At 41.9% G+C, this 17,375-nt stretch overlaps 1 protein-coding gene across 2 annotated transcripts; it reads left to right on the top strand.

The window, feature by feature from the left end:
- The first annotated feature begins 414 nt into the window (after positions 1-414).
- Positions 415-15,787, top strand: dnm1l (dynamin 1-like). 2 transcript variants are annotated; one of them, XM_061917020.1, is made up of 19 exons: positions 415-678; positions 4,634-4,778; positions 4,877-4,906; positions 5,384-5,430; positions 5,556-5,627; positions 5,920-6,006; positions 6,078-6,240; positions 7,404-7,524; positions 7,600-7,731; positions 7,801-8,007; positions 8,085-8,205; positions 8,299-8,454; positions 10,795-10,884; positions 10,950-11,042; positions 11,119-11,172; positions 11,321-11,497; positions 12,321-12,430; positions 12,566-12,725; positions 15,424-15,787. In XM_061917020.1, the coding sequence occupies exons 1-19, from the start codon at positions 577-579 to the stop codon at positions 15,478-15,480; spliced, it is 2,124 nt and encodes a 707-aa protein (XP_061773004.1). In that variant the 5' UTR covers positions 415-576; the 3' UTR covers positions 15,481-15,787. The 2 variants fall into 2 exon arrangements, with proteins under 2 accessions (XP_061773004.1, XP_061773005.1); XM_061917021.1 differs by lacking the exon at positions 4,877-4,906 and having other exon boundaries at positions 416-678.
- The last annotated feature ends 1,588 nt before the right edge of the window (positions 15,788-17,375 follow it).

Genomic DNA, 17,375 nt, shown 5'->3' with positions numbered 1-17,375 from the left:
ATTCCCTTTCGGGATCGCGGGGGGCACTGGCACCTATCCCAGCTACAATCGGGCGGAGGGCAGGGTACACCCTGGACAAGTCGCCACCTCATTGCAGGGCCAACACAGATAGACAGACAACATTCACACTCACATTCACACACTAGGGCCAATTTAGTGTTGCCAATCAACCTATCTCCAGGCGCATGTCTTTGGAAGTGGGAGGAAGCCGTAGTACCCGGAGGGAACCCACGCATTCACGGGGAGAACATGCAAACTCCACACAGAAAGATCCCGAGCCTGGATTTGAACCCAGGACTGCAGGAACTTCGTATTGTGAGGGAGACGCACTAACCCCTCTGCCACCGTGACGTTTCCACGAGAATCCAATTGGACGTCAGCATGAACGCACTCTCTTTCCCACAATGCAACAGTGCGCAACTGTTGTGCGCAGTCGCGAGCGCGTCAAAGCCATGTCGAGGCGCCGCCAGCTAGCATTAGCCGCGCGGGACATTGAATGACTTTGTTGTCCGTTTGAGGCCGCGGAAGGAACTCGGTCGCCTTTTGTTTGACGGCTCGGGAGCGGTTTCTGAGCTGATGGAGGCCCTCATACCTGTCATAAACAAACTGCAAGATGTTTTCAACACTGTGGGCGCGGACGTCATTCAGCTGCCGCAAATAGTCGTTGTCGGCACTCAGGTGAGTGACGTCACTGGACTAGCTGCTGACTTAGCCGGCGCTAACTTCTCACATAGTAGCAACTTCTTTAAACTTGTTCTACGATGTTTTCATGACATCCATTGACTGGGAGTCAAATACAAATGTAACGACCTCAATGCGTTGTCGCGCAAACTGTTCGTTGGCGGTTTGTTGCGACCATTGTCATCACAAAGAGCGTCGTTACTTGGTGCAGCTCAGGTGTGTTCAAGGTGTGGCCCAGGTGCTCTTACTGCTCCGTTACTTGTACCTCATTGGCCCACTCCTGGACATATTCACAATCAGAATAGTTTTTATTGCCATTTTTTGAGAACAGGTTCACAAAGTTGGATTTTTTTCTTAGTGCGATCGTGCAACATCCATCCATCCATTTCTGCCGCTTATTCCCTTTGGGGTCGCGGGGGGCGCTGGTGCCTATCTCAGCTACAATCGGGCGGAAGGCGGATTACACCCTGGACAAGTCGCCATCTCATCGCAGGGCCAACACAGATAGACAAAATTCACATTCACACACTAGAGACCATTTAGTGTTGCCAATCAACCTATCTCCAGGTGCATGTCTTTGGAGGTGGGAGGGGCCTATCCCCAGGTGCATGTCTTTGGAGGTAGGAGGTGCCTATCCCCAGGTGCATGTCTTTGGAGGTGGGAGGGACCTATCCCCAGGTGCATGTCTTTGGAGGTGGGAGGGGCCTATCCCCAGGTGCATGTCTTTGGAGATGGGAGGAAGCCTGAGTACCCGGAGGGAAGCCACGCAGTCACGGGGAGAACATGCAAACTCCACACAGAAAGATCCCAAGCGCAGGATCAAACCCAGGACCTTTTTATTGTGAGGCAGACACACTAACCCCTCTGCAATTTATGCCAAAATGTAGATATTTATTCCTATGGATTCAACTCACTTTGGGACATTCTGGGTTTTTGGAAGTTTCCACAAGGATGTGTGAGCCCATTCTTTCTCTGTGACAGAAGAAGAGTGCATTTTCAGTACATTTGATCTCATTAAGGGCTTTCCAAATGTTAAGTACGTCAGATATAATTTCCTCCAATGATGATGTCACAAATACAATCAAACAGGCAAACTGCCAAGCCACAGAATTACATTTCAACATTAACAGCGGCACTGACCTGAGGATGCTACCCCTGGGGGTACTTGAAGGTATGCCAAGGGGTACGTGAGATTTTTCAAAAATATTGTAAAAATAGCAACAATTGAAAAATCCTTTATGAATATATTTATTGAATACTACTTCAACAAAATATGAATGTAAGTTCATAAACGGTAAAAAGAAATGCAACAATGCAATATTCACTGTTGACAGCTAGATTTTTTTGTGGACATGTTCCATAAATATTGATGTTAAAGATTTTTTTTTGTGAATAAATGTTTAGAATGAAGTTGATGAATCCAGATGGATCTCTATTACAATCCCCAAAGAGGGCACTTTAAGTTGATGATTACTTCTATGTGTAGAAATCTTTATTTATAATTGAATCACTTGTTTATTTTTCAACAAGTTTTTTGTTATTTTTATATCTTTTTTTCCCAAATAGTTCAAGAAAGACCATCACAAATGAGCAATATTTTACACTGTTATACAATTTAATAAATCAGAAACTGATGACATAGTGCTGTATTTTACTTATTTATCTCTTTTTTTCAACCAAAAATTCTTTGCTCTGATTAGGGGGTACTTGAATTAAAAAAATGTTCACAGGGGGTACGTCACTGAAAAAAGGTTGAGAACCACTGGCCTATGTCACCTTTTTTATAATGAACTGAAACACATTGCATTGTTTTTTTTAAACCTAAGGTAAAGTTTACAAAAACTAAATCATGTTATATTATGGAAATATAGCAACCTTAGTGTGACAATGTGTAGTGTAATGTTAGCTCCTCTCCAGGCACACAATAATAATTGAGTAGATGTGTGTTTCTACTCGCGTTGGAAAGTCATGGAAAGTTTCTGGTAAATTTACCACGGAAAGTTAAGCTCTGGAAGTTTGGAAATATTGACCATTTTTTGATTATTCAAAGTTGGACAGCGTCCATGGTAATTAATAGGAATATATGGGAATGAATGGAGAATTCCAATAATGATATATTATTGGGCACTTGTCTATATGCTGCCGCATCTTTGTGGCATACCTGACCTAGCTCTTTGCACACTATTTTGCAAATGTACACCGCCTTTCCAAAGCCTACATTGGTTGGGGTGAAATGTCTCCACACATCATACATGGCATTATTCTCTTTGTATTGATTTATTCTTGTAAAAGACTAATGCAATGCCACACACAGATATAAATAGTCAGCTGAACAATTGGAGTAGTCTTTAAAAATATATGACTGGTGAACAAATGAATAGAAATAGGCTAGATGAATAAATGAAGAGTCAGTCAGCATGCTAAATCAAACTATAAGCTACATTCTTGTATGACAACAGAATGGCTAGCAGAACAGAAGGCAGAGGAAACTACACCTTTTCATTTACTATTTGCTACTTGAACTTTACACATCACAAAAATGATCAATTTTGATCACTAACGTTGTTAGCATAAAGGAATGGGATTTTTCTAGCATCACGGCTAACAGAGAAATATTTTGGGTTCATTATGAGACTGTGGTGGTACATAAAGCTAGCTAGCTAGAGATATTGGCCCCAAATCATGTAACAAGTACAGGAACACCTAGCTAGCTTGAGTGGAAGTCTGCTGGAGTAGTCTACAGTCATACAGTAACAAGCAATTACACCTCTATTACACTTAGATACCATAGATCAAATATATTTACCCAGGCTAAGACTGATTTTTTTATTTTATTTTAATCTTCTATTTTTTTCTCCCCCCCCCTTGTTTACCTGTATCTCATCTTTTTTTGTAAGGGGCGCTGGAAGCCGGCAGACCCGGCAGCGATCCTGTTCTGTCTCCCTTTTAATGTTTGTCTGATCTTGAATGGGATTGTGCTGAAAATTGTAATTTTCCTGAAGGAACTCTCCTGACGGAATAAATAAAGTACTATCTAATCTAATCTAATCTAATCAACACTTACCTGACTGGATGAAGTCTTTGGGCTCAAATACTAGTGTGGCCTCAATAGTCCTGCTGTAGTGTGTAGCATGCTGCCAATTATCCCAGCATGTGATGGAGGAATGCACTGTGAAGGGTTGAAATTCTACTGAATTTGTATTAAATCAGGTTGTTTTGGCTAATAATCATGCTGCAAGATCGAGCATGTTGCATTCAATGTTTATTCCCGTTCATTCCTGTTAATTCCCATGGAAAGTTTCTAACGTTGAATTTTCCCAAAATTTTGCAACCCTAGTCCCTACACTTGCGTATCTTAATGTTGCTGTAAGAGTACACCACTATTGGCCATGTGAATCATATTTATATAGCGCTTTTTTCTAAGCACTCAAAGCGCTTTACATTGTCAAATCCATATTTAACTCACCTTTTTAAAGCAGTGTGGGGGGCACCGGGAGGAGGTGGGTAAAATGTATTGCCCAAGGACACAACGGCAGTGAGTAGGATGGCAGAAGCGGGGCTCGAACCTGGAACCCTCAAGGTGCTGCCACGGCCACTTTACCAAGCGAGCCATACCGCCCCTTGGCGCGGCCTACACACTCTTTGGCAGCTAATTGGTTTAATGTGGCAGGTTTACTTTCATTGGCCAGCTAATCGGATGTGGCTGTCTCGGCCGTTTTGGCCATCATTGCTGTTAGGAGTTGGACAAACCAGGCCTCTGGAGGGTTTTATTTCCCCTTGGCCAGCCAGCTACATGCTAGCGACAAAGTCCTTAAGTTTGTAGATCTAATGATCACTTTTCCTTGTTAGTTGTCTACGTGGAACAAAGAGACCTCAGTGTACCAAGTCAAATTCATTGTGTGTCAAATATACTTGGCCAACAAAGCTGATTCTGATTGTTTTATTTTTACAGAGCAGCGGCAAGAGTTCGGTTTTAGAGAGCCTTGTTGGCAGGGACGTGCTACCACGTGGCACTGGCATCGTAACCCGCCGGCCCCTGATTTTTCAGCTGGTTCACATCGACCCCGAAGACCGCAGGAAGAGCAGCGAAGAGAATGGTAATATAATATTGTATGTTCCCAACCTTTGTCTTTCACTTTAGAACTTCTAACATGATCATCATCTCGGGCATCTTGTTGTCTCTCTCAAACCACAGAATTCAAGAAAAATGGCCGCTTTTACAGAGGTCTCCTTGTCTTATTTGCCTTACTGTGTTTATACATTACATAACCTCCTTGATCCCCCCATTTTTGTGTCCCGTGACGCCCCACCCACCCACAGCTCATGCCCTCATTTCCACTTATTGGATAATTCCGTGTACAAATTAGGTTTGCATTTATATTACAATAATTAATTCAATGTACCAACATCCTGAATTTAGCTTTGATGCCCTAAACTGCCAGCTTTCCCTGAGCTGACTGACAATCCCTGTCTTTATACTTGTTTTGTTGTTGTGGCAGTTTTAATTAGCTTCACCGTGCTTCCTTCTTTATGCTTCAGGGTTCAATGTGCTTCCATCACATTTTCCATACAGTAGAAATTGTCATTATTTTTTCCACTTTATGGAACAGTCCCACTTTTAGCCACCACCACCACTCTCTTGAGAGTAGAAAACAGAGAACTGCTCATGTTTGTGTAATGCTGTCAACCTGATTGTCTGCAGGCGTCGATGGCGAGGAATGGGGAAAATTTTTGCACACCAAAAACAAGGTAACATTTCATTGACAGTGAACAAATGAGCCCTCAGCTACTTTACTATTTGATTTACCATATTAAAGATTAGTCATTATATTATAGCCCTGATGCTAAAATGTTGCATATTTTGTGGTTTTTAGATTTACACAAATTTTGAGGAGATCCGCCAAGAAATCGAAGCAGAAACAGAAAGAATATCTGGCATTAACAAGGTACTGACAGTTTGGTTTTCAGTCTACCGTGCTGCGTTGACTTAAATAATGGTTGGCACGTTTATAGAATCAACTTGAGTAACAAGCCTTTCAATGGAGGTAAGGTGTCTGTTAAAGACCATGGCTTTATTTTTGCAACCGTACTCTAACAGTATTTATGACACTTTATATTGAATATATTATGAAATACAGTACTGTTCATATAGTAAACATATAATATGTTGAACTGAATACTTAAAAAAGCTTGTTGATAAATATAATGTTAAAAATTATGTATCTTTTTTATCCTTAGGGTATCAGTGACGAACCCATTCACCTGAAAGTCTTCTCACCTCATGTTGTCAACCTCACACTGGTGGACCTGCCCGGTATCACAAAGGTGAGCTACATAATAGGCATGTCTCACAGAATCCGAACATGGTTATGGACTGTATGCGTTTCTTGGCACAGGTGCCAGTTGGAGACCAGCCCAAAGACATCGAGATCCAGATTCGAGAACTGATTGTCAAGTACATCTCCAACCCCAACTCCATCATCCTGGCTGTGACTGCTGCCAACACAGACATGGCAACGTCCGAGGCCCTGAAGGTGGCCAGGGAGGTTGACCCGGATGGTAAATGCCATGTCTTTTTGTCTGTTAGGGGATGAGGCGACGGACGCTGAGCACAAGTAAATAGGGTTTTTGTGCCCCCTAGAGAATGCTTTCCTGGGCACGAGCCCATGTGGCCAATTTCTAAAACCGCTGCTGGTCAGTACTATAGAAATGAAACTTGAGATTTAACTTGGAGTTCATGTTAGAGTACAAGTATGAACACTCCACTGTCAGCAGCACTCATGCAACTTTAGATCATGATGCTACCGGCATTGGCAATTGGCTATTGCCATATACAAACCCAAAAACCAGTGAAGTTGGCACGCTGTGGTGTCCTCTTTGGTGTTCCACGCCATTTTCTGCTGGGGTGGGGGGAGCATGGCCATAGACAGGAGCAGACCCAACAAAGCAACCAAGAGAGCCGAATCCACCCTCAGCCGCCCACTGACTCTCGGCCAGTGTCCAGTCTGCATAGATTCTATGCAACCTGGAGTTTCTCTCTTTTTTTGAAGCTCACCCAGAGGTGCTGTGTACATAGGGGTACAGTAGGCTCTAAACAAGTGCACCTTGGCTTCATCAGAACTGTAGTGACATCATCCTCCATCTTGTAGTTGATGAAATATTTGACATTGTTGCACAGGGACAGGGTTTGACCCGACAAGTAGAAACCGGGGAATTAAGCCTGCAAAGCTAAACATAGATTTGTGAGTCATTTACATTAAAGTTAAAATGTGAGTTAACTTTTCTGAAGAACTGCATTTTCCAAACTGATAAAAAAAAAGTCCACTGTAGAAGACACTGCTTCTCTGAAAGTTGAGAGACACAGTGGATGTTTTCGCACAATTCTTATAATTAATAATCATAAATAAATATGATTAGAACATTTGATCATTGTTTGTGTTCAATTACAGCAAGTGTGTTTTTCCTAAACCTTCCTGCCACTTCATTTTACACACTTTAGCATTGTGAGTCTTTTTTCGTCTTGGACATATACCACAATAATATTGTACCACGGTGGCCATAATACTTTGACAATATCTTACCGGGACATTTTGATATCATAACATCCCTAGTATTGTATTGTCCTTAGAGAAAATACACAGTAATAAAAAATGTTTGTATGTGGTGTACTCACTTTTATGAGCTAGAGTATCTCTGAATTGTTTTCCTACTGGTGTGTCCAGGCAGGAGGACGCTAGCAGTAGTCACCAAGCTGGATCTGATGGACGCAGGAACAGACGCCATGGATATACTTACTGGCCGAGTCATTCCTGTGAAACTCGGCATCATCGGACTCGTCAACAGGTGACTTTGCCATGTGGGTTTGTCCCCCTGTTGTGCGCTCCTGGTAACGTGGTGTCTTCTCATGACCTCTCACAGGAGCCAATTGGATATCAATCAGAGGAAATCTGTGGCAGATTCTATACGTGACGAATACGCTTTTCTACAGAAGAAGTACCCCTCCCTTGCAAACAGAAGTGGTACCAAATATCTCGCCAGGACACTGAATAGGTAGGAGAGGACTTTCCTCTTTTTTGAAATGTTGGTTATTGTGCAGTAAAAAATAATACATGACTTTAGATTGCTCATGCACCACATCCGAGACTGCCTCCCTGAGCTCAAAACGCGGATCAACGTGCTGGCAGCCCAGTACCAGTCGCTCCTCAACAGCTACGGAGAGCCGGTGGACGACAAAAGTGCCACGTTGTTGCAGCTCATCACCAAGTTTGCCGCAGAGTACTGCAACACCATCGAGGGCACAGCCAAGTACATCGAGACTACTGAACTGTGAGTGTCCTCACCAGCACCTTGCCGCTCACTGCAAAGCACTACCAACTGACCTTTCTGTGTCCTTCCTCTTTCAGCTGTGGTGGCGCCAGGATCTGTTACATATTTCACGAGACGTTTGGGCGCACCTTGGAGTCTGTCGATCCCCTGGGGGGTCTGACCACCATTGACATACTCACGGCAATCAGAAATGCAACGGTGGGTTTCTGCAACATCTTTTAAATGCAACTCCAACAATCATTTTTACACTCATTAGTGCAACAATTTGTTTTTGCTTTTTTTTCCCTCCAGGGCCCAAGGCCTGCTTTATTCGTGCCCGAGGTGTCCTTTGAGTTGCTGGTCAAAAGGCAAGTAAAGCGTCTGGAGGATCCAAGTCTGCGCTGTGTGGAGTTAGTTCACGAGGAGATGCAGAGGATCATCCAGCACTGCAGCAACTACAGCACACAGGTGGCCACACATAGAAATAATACACCTGCAACATCAATCAGCCAACAGCTGGAGCAGGGGGGTCCACACTTTTTTTGCAGGCCAGCTACTTTTCAATTGACCAAGTGGAGGATCATTCATATAAATCATTTCTATTGATTTATTTATGAAGGAGTGGATTTTGTTAAGAAGTTAAAGGTGTTTAATGATAATACAACCATGTTTAACATTTCTTTCTTTCATGAAAACAAGAATATAAGTTGGTGTGATTGTGATGACCTGCATTGATTGGAATCAGACAGTAGGGATGATAACCTCCACATTTTCAAATGGAGGAGAAAAAAAGCCCTCCTTTCTGTCCAATACCGCATGAAAGATTGTATTTCTTTACAAGAAATACATTGGCGGCAAACTCCATAGCTTGCTAGCCTTCTGAGACTCTTTATTTTTTTAGCGCAGGCAGGATGAAGCAGGGCTTTTATTGTGAAGACAGGAACTGTGCAGTCGGTCTTTAGAGTTTTGAAGGCAGGTATGGCGCAAGAGACTGTTGAAATAAAAAGTGTTTTCTCGCCTTCCTGTCGGTCATTTTTTCTTAATAATGATGTGGCAGCAGCCAGCGTCATCTCACTAGACCCTCGGGTGACATGATTCAAGTGACCAAAGTCACGTCTTGTTGAAGATTGATGATCCATCATTTTTAGCTCCATTTTTTTACTGCCTGGCTGGTGATGGACTGACACCCTCCACCATCCACGTGATGGACACCCCTGGTATAGACAAATGGTGATGGACTGACACACCCTCCAGCATCCACGTGATGGACACCCCTGGTCTAGACAAATGGGGCTGGACTGACACACCCTCCGCCATCCACCTAATGCACACCCTTGGTATAGACAAATGGTGATGGAATGACACACCCTCCACCATCTACCTAAAGCACAATCCTGGTATAGACAAATGGTGATGGACTGACACACCCTCCACCATCCTCATGATGGACACCCCTGGTATAGACAAATGGTGATGGACTGACACACCCTCCACCATCCACCTAATGCACACCCTTGGTATAAACAAATGGTGATGTACTAACACACCCTCCACCATCCACCTAATGCACAATCCTGGTATAGACAAATGGTGCTGGACTGACATACCCTACACCATCCACGTGATGGACACCCCTGGTATAGACAAATGGTGATGGACTGACACACCATCCACCTAATGCACACCCTTGGTATAGACAAATGGTGATGGACTGACACACCCTCCACCATCCACCTAATGCAAAATCCTGGTATAGACAAATGGTGCTGGACTGACACACCCTCCACCATCCACGTGATGGACACCCCTGGTATAGACAAATGGTGATGGACTGACACACCATCCACCTAATGCACACCCATGGTATAGACAAATGGTGATGGACTGACACACCCTCCACCATCCACCCAAAGCACAATCCTGGTATAGACAAATGGTGATGGACTGACACACCCTCCACCATCCACGTGATGGACACCCCTGGTATAGACAAATGGTGATGGACTGACACACCCTCCACCATCCACGTGATGGGCACCCCTGGTATAGACAAATGGTGCTGGACTGACACACCTTCCGCCATCCACCTAATGCACACCCTTGGTATAGACAAATGGTGATTGACTGACACACCCTCCACCATCCACCTAATGCACAATCCTGGTATAGACAAATGGTGCTCGACTGACATACCCTCCACCATCCACGTGATGGACACCCCTGGTATAGACAAATGGTGATGGACTGACACACCATCCACCTAACGCACACCCATGGTACAGACAAATGGTGATGGACTGACACACCCTCCACCATCCACCCAAAGCACAATCCTGGTATAGACAAATGGTGATGGACTGACACACCCTCCACCATCCACGTGATGGACACCCCTGGTATAGACAAATGGTGATGGACTGACACACCCTCCACCATCCACGTGATGAACACCCCTGGTATAGACAAATGGTGATGGACTGACACACCCTCCACCATCCACGTGATGGACACCCCTGGTTTAGACAAATGGTGATGGACTGACACACCCTCCACCATCCACGTGATGGACACCCCTGGTATAGACAAATGGTGATGGACTGACACACCCTCCACCATCCACCTAATGCACACCCCTGGTCTAGAGACAAGATCTTGATTAAGAAAGTGAAGTTCTTTAAATTTCCATCCATCGAACAAAATGCCATTAGTAGGTGCATTAGATCGACAAATGGGTTCTGAGGTCTTAAAAAATGGTTCTGCATTGGCAAATACAATGTTGGGAACCAAATGTTGTTGTTTTTTTTGCAGGAGCTACTGAGATTTCCAAAGCTCCATGATGCCATTGTGGAAGTGGTCACCTCCTTGTTGAGGAAGAGACTGCCAGTCACCAATGAAATGGTATTTGTATACTTAAACTTTGTGGTCATCTATTGAGGGCTAAGTTAGTCTTTTTTTCCTTTAAGGTGCACAACCTGGTTGCGATCGAGCTGGCTTACATCAACACCAAACACCCAGACTTTGCTGATGCTTGCGGTCTGATGAACCATAATATAGAGGTACCAGTCTCGCACTAATGAGCTAAGTTAATTGCATTGATCAGAAATGTAAAATGCAGTTTGTGTGTTCCCACAGGAGCAAAGACGCAACAGAATGAGGGACCTGCCATCTGCTGTCCCCCGAGACAAGGTACAAGGAATCAGATATACTGCCTGGACACTTTATTAGACAAGTCTAAAAAGAACAAATACAAGAGCTGTGTCAGTATATTAGAAAGCTCTGTTATATAACCTTTTCTGAGTGTTTCTCTCTTACGGAGCTAACATCTGACCTTCAGGCAGCAGCAGGTGGTGCTCAGGGCACCTCTTCCAACGAGCAGATCGATGGCGGGACAGGGAACTGGAGGGGAATGCTGAAAAAGGGAGAGGAGGGTATGGCCGGGGACAGGGCGGTGCCCCACAACACCCTACCGAGCAGCCCACAAAAGGGCCATGCTGTTAATTTGCTAGATGTGGTAAGGACTGACTTGTATTTGTGTTGGAGTTGTTATCACATCCTGTTAATACTAAGGAGAAGATAGAGGAAAGGACAAAGGACACATTGATCAGGAGAATAATGTAAAAGCCATTCAGGCATCTTTTTCGTTATTAAATTAAAAACTTTAAAACTGCACAATCGTGTTGACCTCAAGACTGACGTATAAAGCTCATAAGCACATGCTGCTTGGGTGTCTACAGGAGACGCTCAAACCTAGGGAGAGTCCCTATGACCTCAGAGGTTCAGCTGTCTTTCAGAAAGCAAACATAAGAAGGAGTTTAAAAAGTAGATGTGTTTTTGTCAGGGGGGTTCATCTGTGGAACAACTTGGATGATTCTTTCAAATGTTCCACTTCCATTCACACATTTAAAAACACTTTAAGACCAATGTTTTGGAAAAATATATCACTCTTGAATCAACATGGTAGTTAATACTATGATCAATGTTAATTAAAAACTAAATGAAGGGTATAAATAATAATAGAAGTATAATTGTTTGTATATGGTATATAACGGGTGGAAAGGTTTAACCAACACGTGTACAACGATATTTCATATGTCTTTACTGCGTATATAATTGCACAGTGTTTATGTTGTGTACAAGGTGTATTTATAATATTTCATATTTTTAGGAAGGTCATCTTGTATTTGACATTGTTCATAGGGTTAAGCGCAATAAGTGCTCAACTTCAGCCTAAACCCTTTCAGTCTGCAACATTTTAAATTTATGAATGTACAACTGTTTGTTAATTTTTTTGACCACTGACCGTAGAAATAAACTAAAAATTTGTTTTTTTCCAGCCTGTTCCAGTATCTAGGAAGTTGTCCGCTCGGGAGCAGCGAGACTGTGAGGTCATTGAGAGACTCATCAAGTCCTATTTTCTAATCGTACGGAAGAACATCCAGGACAGGTACATGGAGGCCGCCTTGTTCCCATCCACTGATCTGTCTGTACCCGTCATGTGTTTGCCTCCTGATCACAAGAATTTCATTACATCAAAACGGCTGCATGCTTTACTGTCTCGTCTCTAATTCCTCCTCTTCAGCGTGCCCAAGGCCGTGATGCACTTCCTGGTCAACCACGTGAAGGACTGCCTGCAGAGTGAGCTGGTGGGCCAGCTGTACAAAGCTGGGCTGTTGGACGACCTACTGACAGAGTCGGAAGACATGGCGCAGCGACGCAACGAGGCGGCGGATATGCTCCAGGTAAGCAGACTTGGAAAAACTTGGAGTTTTTAATATTAGTCAAACATTTTGGCCTCCATATTAGGATTTTTGAAAGAGTGCAATGGTAAAGTTGATGATATTGTTATTGTTGGAAATACTGCGCTATTTCAAAATATTTACAATAATACCGTGACGTTTGACGGTATCAAACAAAAACTTGGTGCTTTTTCTGGCGCTTTAGCGTTGGCAGGGTCTGAAAATAAACTACATCTCCCAGAATCCTCTGCGCAGCGCGGAGCACTAAAGTGGGGGCGTGGAATGCCTTAAGCAGGAAATGAAGTCTGTTTGCAGTCGATAAGAGGAATTGTTTTTTTTGACATTTCCTGAAAAATATCATTTAAATCTATCCATAAGTATTTGAGTTATGTTGCTAACAGACAGACAAACCATGATGAAGATACAACCTCTTTGGCGGAGGTAAGAAAGTCTGCAAAGCAATACTTTCGCGTTGAGTGTTCCCAAAGCGACACAGAGCCAGCCGGTCACCTCACACAGCACCAAGCTCATCAGCACAAAAAGTTTTCAATAGGAGAAATATGAGGAAACTGAAATACTACTTGATAAATCCTCAATCCATCTATTTTTCCACCGCTTCTTTCTCTCGATGCATCCTCATAAACTGTCATCCCGAAAATATATCTGAAGTCAAACATCAGTTAGTGAGGTATTTACATTATTAAAAGTTAAATTGTTAGTTAACTTTTCTGACAAACAGCATTTTCCAGACTTGTATAAAAAGATGTCCACTGTGGAGGACACTGCTTGTCAGAAAGTAAAAGTTGGACATTAAAGTGAACATTATAGTTTTACACTGGATGTTTACATTGTCACTAAGGTTTTTTTTTTTAAAGATTTGCTTAAAACTGTGGATGATCCCACACAATTCTTTGCCCGTAGTAATAAATACAATTACACATTTTAGCATAATGTTCGTCTTCAATTTCAGCAAGTGTGTCCATCCTAAACATTTTTGCCACTTCATTTTACACACTATAACATTTGAAGTCTTTTTTCGATTTATACTACAATAATATCGTACTGTGGCCTTAATGCTGTGATAATATTATAACGTTCAATACCGTTACATCCCTACTGTCGGTGTGAGTTACTGGATTTTTATTTGGTATCGCAAAATTAAACGTAACAGTAATAGATTTAGAAATATATATATATATCTATATATATCTATATATATATATATATATATAGATATATATAGATATATATATACACATATAGCTATGTTAATATTAGATTGCTTGATGAGTAAATTTCAGTATCGATCCAATAGATACTCACAAGCCAATTCATTAGGAACACCCACATCAAATGAGATCCAATACAACAGCTGTATCAAAAATGCTGCCTTTACAAAGATCTTCTTGAGTATCAATTTGCTGTGTTCTTCTTTGACATTCAGGAATCCTTTTAGAATCAATTCATAATGTGTTTGAGTGGTGTACAGCCGCACTGTATCATACTGGTGGTAGTTTAGTCCAATATGTTGGACTTGAGAGGCAAAATGCAGTTGTCGCATCCTCTTAGAGACCGTGTCCCTGACCTCGACGAAATACCATATTTTTCCAATTATAAGTCGCTCCGGAGTATACGTCGCGCCTGCCGAAAATGCATTATAAAGAAGGAAAAACACATATATAAGTCGCACTGAAGTATAAGTCGCATTTTTGGGGGAAATTTATTTGATAAAATCCAACACCAAGAATAGACATTTGAAAGGCAATTTAAAATAAAGAATAGTGAACAACAGGCTGAATAAGTGTAGGTAATATGAGGCATAAATAACCAACTGCTATGTTAACCTAACATGTTATGGTAAGAGTCATTCAAATAACTATAACATATAGAACATGCTATACCTTTACCAAACTATCTGTCACTCCTAATCCATAAATCCCATGAAATCTTCTTCCTGGATGTTGCTTCTAAACAACTCTGCCAACTCCAAAGATATGCGCCGCTTCCTCTTGTCCTTTTCTGCTGCATATTTCACTACGTCCAGCTTGTAATCTGCACTACATGATTTCCTTTTCAACGCCATTTTTGTTCAGCCCTTCCCACTTTTTATTTGTTACCGCCAACTATGAAATGATACATTCTAATAGCTACGGCAGTAGCATATAGCAGTTAGCATCCCATGACCCACAATGCACTTCTGCCATGACCCTCCCCCGCCAAATTCTTATTGGTTGACATGTGTGTGACGATTGCTGACGTGTGTCTGACGTTTACTGACATTTTCTTCGTCTCTTCCACGAATGAGATAAGTAATATTGATATTTTACAGTAATGTGTTAATAATTTCACACATAAGTCGCTCCGGAGTATATGTCGCACCCCCGGCCAAACTATGAAAAAAACTGCGATTTATAGTCCGAAAAGACGGTATCTCCTTTTTCTGTTAAGAAGACAAAAACGCCTTCAATGTGAATACCTTACCTCTAGTAAACACTTTCTGCACTTCAATTGTTCAATGGCTGCTGCTCCTGTTTGAGGGAACACAGTGTTATAAAAGGAATATTTTTTGATAAGCTTTTCTGTTGTTGTAATGTGTACCAAATGTTGTGAACGTCCCCAAACCATAATGTCTTTGTGGTCTTAGCAGGCAGCATAAATACAGGCTGACTTACAGTATGTATGCTTTGCTTGGTGTGTCCAGGCCCTGCAGAAAGCCAGCCAGGTGATAGCAGAGATCAGAGAAACACACTTATGGTGAGTGGGGGAAGCGGGCTCCTCCTCCTCATCCTGCCCACACGGACCCCCCTGGGACCCCGACACACTTCTCACCATACAGTACAACAATGTTTGTGTATGCACACTCATAGTTTGGAATGTACAGTCAGGATCAAGTCCACCATTACTCACTTCCCTCCCCCCCGAAAAAAGCTGGAAAATTCTATTTTTCTTACGTACTGAACAGCAAATATGATAGGGATGATTTATAAATTGTACCATCTATCACCACTATGTGGAGCCTCGCTAAAGAATGTCATGTGTGGAATCAAATTAAAGATAGAACTTTAGTGAAAGTTTTTTGTGTCATAAGTGAATTTAAAAAATAAATGCGTGACCATAACTGCATAACCTTAAATGAGTCGCCGTGGTCCTCGGCTTACAAAAGATTTCCATTCCTACGAGGCCTTGCAAGTCTCATTTCAGTCTAAGTGGGAAGTGCATCCGTAAAGTATTCACAGCGCTTTTCCCACATTTTGTGTTACACCCTTATTCCAAAATGAAATCAATTATTTTTTGTTCTCCAAATCAACTGTCAAGAGCCAACAATGACGAAGTGAAAAGTTTTTTTTTTTCAACTTTGGTAGCCTCAAGTCTTTTTGAATACGATGCCACGAGCTATCTTTGGGCACTTTCTCTCCTTCCTCTTAGCAGTGTTGGTTTTTATCCAGTATGTCTCTGTTATTATTTGTAATCAATTGTGAGGACAAAAATGAATTCAATCCATTTTGGAAAAGGGCTGTCACATAATTTCCCGTGGAAAAAGTAAAGCGCTGTGATGAACATTAAAGTCCCTCACAATGTACACTCAAAGGTTGAAGGACATGAATATAGAAATAAAGACACCAACTAATAATCCCAGCCATTTGCTGTATTGTCCCCAGCAGCCTCTTAGAGTATGCAAACTAGCACAAGCCTCAAAGTAGCAGTAGAGTGGAAAAAGAAGTTGACTTTATATGCCTAATTGTGTTTCATTGTGTCCATTTAACCTTATCCAATCATATGTACAATCCGCAAAGTATGTAAAAACACAGTTTAAACATCACAAAATACTAAAATTTCAGCCAGTCATTTTGAATATTCAACTCCGAAAACCTTTCAGCTATCTCAGGAGGTTGTAGAGACGCTTCTGCACTCTAACCATATTATCAGTTCAATCATACTGGAAATACGCAAAAATTACATTGAGATGTGCAGTTTGTCATTCACAATCTTTATATAAGACATAAACACATGTTTTGCATTTGTTTATATGCATTCTAAGTCATAAATAAATAAATACATGAAATCTGTGCTAACAATGTAGTCAATGGTCGCTCTCTATTTTGCCCACAAAACTCTAAATAACCATCCAAATCCAGCCAACAATATTCTATACATATCGTGACCTATATATTAACCAAATATTAGCCATGTTGTTTTTATAAGGGCTAATGCAGACAGACTATTTCTGAGCAGTGCAATGATACACACAGCCAAGTAGCCCTGAGAGTCTGGAGCCATGTCCTGCTGCTCACATCATCACATCTCGACTAATTAAAGTAATTCTATATTGTAAATCATGCCCTTCATATGAATACTTGGAGAATTTATCCTTGAATCTAGAAGTTGTTCATCTGTGACATTCAATTCATACCCGTAAATGGAGACAAACGCACACAGCTGAAGACTGTCTGCAGGGAGACTTCCTTGTTAACCCTTTGTCTGCATCATGATTAAGCTCATCTCAACTGGAAGATGTGGACATCCTATCAGTCTTCATCGAAGTGGGAGCAGACATTGTACAGTAAGTGATCATTTTATTATGTTTGTATTTCATGTTTAGCACTTAGCAATACTGCTACATGATGCTATAGTGTTTCAGAGCTTCTAAAACTT

Source organism: Nerophis ophidion, linkage group LG12, assembly GCF_033978795.1.
Source record: "Nerophis ophidion isolate RoL-2023_Sa linkage group LG12, RoL_Noph_v1.0, whole genome shotgun sequence".
Taxonomy (NCBI): domain Eukaryota; kingdom Metazoa; phylum Chordata; class Actinopteri; order Syngnathiformes; family Syngnathidae; genus Nerophis; species Nerophis ophidion.
The sequence above is the reverse complement of the archived record's forward strand: the minus strand, read 5'-3'. Positions and strand labels throughout refer to the sequence as shown.